This window comes from Calonectris borealis, chromosome 7 (assembly GCF_964195595.1).
Source record: "Calonectris borealis chromosome 7, bCalBor7.hap1.2, whole genome shotgun sequence".
NCBI lineage: Eukaryota > Metazoa > Chordata > Aves > Procellariiformes > Procellariidae > Calonectris > Calonectris borealis.
Genome location: NC_134318.1, coordinates 25,938,668 through 25,945,612, shown reverse-complemented (window position 1 = coordinate 25,945,612; position 6,945 = coordinate 25,938,668). Strand labels below are relative to the sequence as shown.

The window sequence follows — 6,945 nt, the reverse complement described above, 5'->3', positions numbered from 1 at the left end:
ATAAGATTAATTGTATTGCAGCCCTCCTACTATGCTGAAATTCAGATCTGTTTCAATGAACACAGATCATTTGCTTGTCATAGTTGGCACTCAACTTAAACTCAGCCTTCTCACTCGCATAGCCCTGGGGGGTATTTGTACCTAAAATTCAACACAGTTTTCATCATTCCTTTTCCATTCATGTGAGTAATGCTGAACTTCCGATGGTAGGAAACTTCAAACATGTTATAAAGCTACAACCAGACTCAAGATTCCCTCTTTGCCCACTATCTGTCAGTTATTACTATTTTTCTGCTATTTAAAAGAGCAGAGATCTCCCACTTTTTCTGAAGAAGGAACAGAAGAAATGACATTACTTGCAGGACCCTGTAAGGTTATTTATGCTTATAGAGTAAAAAATTTACTGTCTCCTGAACTCCATTTGAATTCAAGCCATTTTCTGATTTTACTCTTTCCTTCAGACTATCTATTTTTGAAAAAAGTTATATATAAGTCATATCTGGCTGTGCTGAGTCAAATTCTAATTCTTTTACTCCATCTGCACCTGGGTAAATCACTTGAGCAAGCTCAGACTTTTGTAAGGTCTTCAGGATTTCACCCATTTTATGCATGTATAACTTAATAATTATTTACTTTTAGTAATCCAATTTCGATCAACTCCTGACTATTTCGAGGAAAACTAAATTTCACATTTTTAAAATTTTCTCTGTAACATTCTGTTTTCCTCCCCTTTAAGTACCTCTCACAAATACACATGTGTACCTCTGTGCACGTGTATAATGTGGGCTAAGTATCTAAGTGAAATTCCTCATATTAAGTTTCATTGGAAAATTTTGTGTGTATAGTACAATATATATACTGTGAATGAAGGAGGTATATCAGACAATTTTATAAAGTCTAAGAATTAATTGATTAGTTTAAAATGCTAAAATGATTCCCTTAGGATTTATGAGCTAAGAATGCTCAGGGGCTTAGTGTCCTGACATCTCTTTAATTAGCAGTCTCCAAGATCTCACACTAAGAAGATGCTAAGCCAGTGCCTTCTGTCATATCTCAAGAGTTTCAGAAGGCTTGGAAGCCACAGAGGAAGGTGAATGTACTATGCCCGTGAGCTATACAATATGTACAAAGTACCATTTTCTTATTAGTATCAAGTTAGGACTTCTTGCTACCAGTCCTGCTTTGATGGTGATGCAGTTCTAAAAGAAATCCTAAGAACAATCCAGCAAAAATGGGTGAGGTAAATAAAGATGCCGTTGAAAAATACTTGGAGAACAACCCCCAGTTTGCCAAGGAGTATTTCAACCGAAAAATGAGGGCAGAAGTGCTGGGAAGTATCTTTAAAGTCAGCCCTGGAGATGTGAAGGAAGGAGTCAGCTTCAAAGACATGTCCCGCCTGGAGGAGTGTAACATACTTTTTGAGCTGCTAACAGAAATCCAGGATGAAGAAGGCACTATGGAAAAGATAGTGCACAAGGCCTTGCAGAGGCTGGCACAACTGCTGGCAGCTGATCGGTGTAGTATGTTTATTTATCGTTCCCGAAATGGTATTCCAGAGGTGGCCACGAGGCTTCTCAATGTCACTCCAACTTCCAGCTTGGAGGAGAATTTGGTGAATCCAGACAATGAGACTGTTTTTCCTCTGGACATCGGGATAGCGGGATGGGTTGCTCATACGAAGAAGTTTTTTAATGTACCTGATGTGAAAAAGGTAAGTGACTTCTCTTGGGGAATAGGTTTCTGTGCATTTGCTTACTCAGCTTCCTGCACAGGGCTTGTGGTAGAGAGTCATTTTTCAAAAACATCCCAGAGACAGAAATCCACAACAAAAGCATGAGAAAAGCAGCAGCAGAGTTTGCTTAAAATCCAGTAGAACCACATCATGTAGCCTAGTGAGGTATTTCCAGTATCCTTGCACAATAGTTGTAATGTAATTTACTATAATAAGAGAGGAGAATATTCGATTACCAGAGACCTATAAGTACTTGTGTTTCTGTTGAACAAGGCAGGCTCCTATTCTGTTTGCCAGTATGGGCTTGCAAGTATTTTCCCTTATCATTCCGTGCTGCCATACATGCACCTCTGAATACAGTTAATTTGCAGCTTTTGTAATGAGGATGCTTCCTTGTAAGTAGGTGAATGAAACCAGATGAAGATGATGTCAACATGTATATTCAGCTTCAGTCTGTCTTTGAATTCAAAATGGCTCCAAATTTTGAATATGTCCAGATACAGGGCTTTTGTTCAGAACCATCTTCAGAAGAAGATTAATGAATCAGAACTGCTCTGATATTTTCAAAGTTCCTGTTGAATTTGCACAGAATCACTTTCTTTAGTTACGGTGCTGATAAGGGTTATTACAAATGTTAATTAAAATGATGAGTGACCTAACAGAAATTAAACATGCATGAATAAGAACTGCTTTAGAAACTGCTCTGAAATACATGGGGAAACATAAATGTGCTTTGATTGTTGTAGATTTCTTTAAAATAACTAACCTTATATTATCAAATGGTGACATCTTCATCTCTTTTTAGTCTTACATGGAAAAGCTCAGCATAATTAAATAGTGCTAAGATAATTATACAAGATGACAGTCTGGCTTCTCAGTATTTCCTATACAGTCAATTTAAAATTCTGGGCCATTTTAGGGATGGAAGTCACCTCAGTGTCCTAAGCTCAATGTAAATAATAAAAATCTTTATACACTGCAATTATCTGTGTTTTCCAGGAGGTAAACAAAAAATAATATATTTTATCATGTCAAAAGTTGGCAGCTATAAAGAAATAAAGGACTACTTTTAAAGCTCAGAAACAAATGAAAATGTATATATATGTGAAAAGAACATTCCAACGTATAGTAAACTACCTCAGATGTAAGTAGGAATCACGGGAGCAAACAGAAGAATGACTTTTGTCATGATTTTTAACTGACCACTAAGATGCTTTCTTCAATGGCTGCTGTTCTGACAAGAAGCATCTGACTTACTGCCTCTTACCACCACATGGGGAGATTGGAGGATAATCCTTCTAAATTCATAAGGATGATTACATGAGAAAAGATCAGTAGGATCAGGAAAGATGTGCCTTCTATCAGACACTGCACTGCTTCTTAATATCATTATGTGAGAGGTGCCCAGAGCAGGGCTGCCCAAATATTTCTGCATTTGCAATAGGATGTGTTCAAAATTTTGTGACAAATCTTATTTGCATATGCTTAAATAAGAGAGCCTTTCTGTCCATCTAATCTAGCTGGGTATACGTTTTGCACTCATAAATTTATTCATGTCGGTTGAATATCTGTCCAGCTATTATTCAATCATTCTAAGGTAATCTTTACGTAGGCATCCATTTACTCTCTTAGGATTACTGAGGTCTATGCCATTGGGCCCACACTTGGTAACTAAATGTCATCAAAACATTGACATTTATAAGTTAATTACAAAACTCCCAGAGACTTCTCTGGGACCAAAATTTTTTATTTAAAAACAACCCTCAAGGTCTCAAAATTGTCACCAGTTCCATTCTATTTGTAAAAATGTCAAGTCTCCAAATCCACACTCTTCACACAGGCAAAGCTCCCACTAATGTCACCAGAATCTTTATCTCTGTAAGGAACCCAGAACTGCAACTTTAGTCAGTAACATTTAAGGAATATAATTAGTCCACGGCAGCAGGAATAGGCAGCCACTGAAGCCTTTATCATGTTTTTGAAAGGATAATTATTTTTCAGACCGCTTTGTATGCACTTCAGTCAAACTAGATTGTCTATACCCAAATCCTGAGCAAAAGATGACAAGCAGAGTTAAGCCAGAGAGGAATTTTGCCCCTACTGCCTTGTCAGAATACAAAATGCACAATGAATAATTCTAGATGGCTATAGTACTTTAAAGATGTCATGTCTAACCACTTTCTATTGTTGACACAATCCATATCCAAACAGCATAGTGTTTTTTAAGTCTTAAGTACATGACAATATTGACAAACCCACAGTGAGACATTTTCATGCTTCAGTCAACACCCTTTTATAACAAGAGTGAATGTAATGAAAGATTGCAACAGCAATAAATCATTGGAAAAACATAAGACTCCACTTTTAGTGCCTGGTAGCCAGTTCTTTAGGGATTATCTCCTTCTTCAACTTGGAAAGATAGCAATAAACGTGAGGAAGCTCCTCATCCTGACTAATGCTTCAGAAAAGAAAAGCAGAGGAAAAGATACAGACCTTCCGTAATTAACTAAGTAGTCAGAACAGTCTCCCCCCACAAGATTATGGACCTGTTGACTGCAAGAGCTAATAGTGTTTAATCCAGGATTTAACAGTAGTGACAGATAGCAGGCCAGGCAGGACCACTACCCTAATAATTTGCCTCACATTATTCCCAGGGTCTAGCAGAGGATGTGACTCAAATATTCCAAAGTAAAATAATAGACTGCATAAAATTTGATATGTCCATTAGTATTCTCTAAATATTAACTGATGACATGGACAACATGATGAAGAAGAGTACAATTACCTTACATCTTTTGCTAAGGCATTATTTCCAAATAAAACTAACAACTAAGAAATAGTTAAACAAGGAGCATATCTTCTGGGGAATCAAAATCTCACATTCTCAGCCTGTAAGAACCAATAGTAAAGACTATATATATTTGCTTTAAGCCATCATGTATTTCAATTATTGCATTATTCCTTTTAATTCAGAGATATTTGCAGACAAAGATTTAACTGAGGATTGGAAACTCAAGAAATAATATACCTGGTTATAATAGAGTATAAAATTATATAAATGGCGAAAAAATGCTTCAAAAGAAGAGAAGGCTTTTGGATTAGCTCCACACTCAAATGTTCTGATGCTGAAATAACAAGCCCTCATTTTTAGAGGTCCTGCACTGGAATCCACAAACCCCAGTGAAGTGAAGAAACAACAGAGTGTGGAGAGATTCTGGTGCTTCCAACTCAGATTAAGCAGCCAGAGCAGTGATTGTTGTGGCACCTAATTTAACCACTGGAAACCTAAGACACAAAACAAATTAAATATATCTTCAAGTTGCAAGCACTTGTATCACCCCTTTGCAAACTGAGCCAGCTTCAGTTTGCATGAGTCTTTTTCTGGGAGCTCTACTTCTCTTTAATGCAAGGGTGGGAGAGACTTTCATTCCAGGCCTGTCTGAAGTGACAAGAGTTTCAGATTTATGGGAATGTGCTAGTCCCCAGATTCCAGGCTGTCTGAGCCTGGAACAAGGAAGAAGAGATACTCTATCCCTCTTCGTGAATCTACACCAAATTGTAAAATAAATTAAAGATTATTTTAAGAGGGGAGAGAAAAGAGCGAAAGGAAGCACGGTTTTGCAGCTCAGTGGTTCAAACTCCCATGTGGCAGTGAGGAGACCTGGATACCGAAAGGTTATCCAGCTGCTGTGTGTAAACAGTTGCTCTGGTAACACACAGCAGTGGTCCTGCGACCAGGCGTTGGTCTTAAACTCCCTCCTAGGGCAAGAAGACATTGCTGGAATCAGGCGCATCCATGTCAAAAATATGAAGCCGTGGGAAAGCACAGGAGAGAGTAAGACGGTCAATGACACAACTGGTTGCCCTGAAAATGGAAAGAATGGAGTCACTTTGTGGTGCAGCTGCTAGCAGGGCAGTCACTTGCTAATAAGACGTCTCAGTTCTTAACTCATGTTCTGCTAGTCCCCTCACAATGTGATCTTGGAGAAGAAACCCAAATATCCAACATATTGACAAGGCAGAGTGTGTTATAAAAGCTTCAAAAGCCTGAGGAAGATTGTTAAAGTAATTTTAGAGGGAAGTTCTTGAGAAACAAACTCAGAGTTGTTAAGATGAGAAGAAATGAGAGCAAAGATACACAATACTACAGAAGTACTGCCTTCCTGAGTGTCTAGAACGTAATGAGAATTGAAAGAAACAATCCCAAGATAAACTAGAAATGGGGAAAAAATGGAGAGGTAGCCTTTTACCTGGGAAGAACTTGCATTGTAAATGTTAATGTCTGCTTCTCCATTTTATCTTATCATCTTGATAATAAAAAACAGATTGTCATAAACTCACACTCAATATAGTAAATATTAACTGGAAAAATGGAAGTGTGTTCCAATCTGTTATACAGACAAAGATTCAGTCAACTTACAAGAAAATGTTTTAACACAGGTACAAATTTCTATTAATCATGCCTTTCAGAAGAAAAACCCAAACCTTTAATTCTTTCCTTGAATTAACTTGTGTTAAAAGAGGAAAGCTCCCAAAACTGAAGAAAAAATGAGCATTAGAAATTAAAATTAAAAGCTCCCTTTTAGCCTAATTTTCTTGTTTTATGTGGAAAAAATACTTAAAGCAATATAATACAGATTCAATTTCAAAAATTTGCACTACTTATGGCAAATAACAAGCAGATATTTCAGTGATATTAAATGCTGTTAAATATATTTTAATTTCTACTTGATTCAGTTTCAAAACTCTAGTGATCTTGAAGATAACAAAGTCAATTTGTTCTTTATGCTAGTAAGTTACATGTCAAAACATAGTTGTTTTATAACCCTGACAATACATGATTTTTTGAGTGTGGCCTAATGAATGGCCAACTCATTTAGCTAATTGGTTTTGGTTTTGAATCAGACTGATGACATTTTCGTAGCTGATGGTAGGTACTTTTTATTTTCCATTCATACTCAATTATATCATTATGAAACAAAAACATTTGTGAGTTGAAATTAGGATAAGCAGAAATAAGAGATGAAACAATATAGCACACCAACACCATCTAGTCAGTGTTTGAGAAATCTGAGCCAATGCAAGATGATCAGTGGGAGAACAAAATACCAGAAAGAGGAGAAAATACTGCAGGGCTACCAGAAAAAAAAAACAGAAACACGTAAAGATGGTGGAAATAAATGTGTGATAACGATGAGAGTGTGACACTAGCT

The 6,945-nt window shown here is 36.9% G+C and overlaps 1 protein-coding gene across 2 annotated transcripts in view; it reads left to right on the top strand.

Moving 5' to 3' along the window:
- The first annotated feature begins 1,231 nt into the window (after positions 1-1,231).
- PDE6C (phosphodiesterase 6C) overlaps positions 1,232-6,945 on the top strand; it is a 29,586-nt gene continuing 23,872 nt past the window's right edge. For both annotated transcript variants that reach the window (XM_075154711.1, XM_075154710.1), the window contains exon 1: positions 1,232-1,711. In XM_075154711.1, coding sequence (XP_075010812.1) covers positions 1,232-1,711 — 480 coding nt within the window. The remainder of the gene's footprint in view (positions 1,712-6,945) is intronic.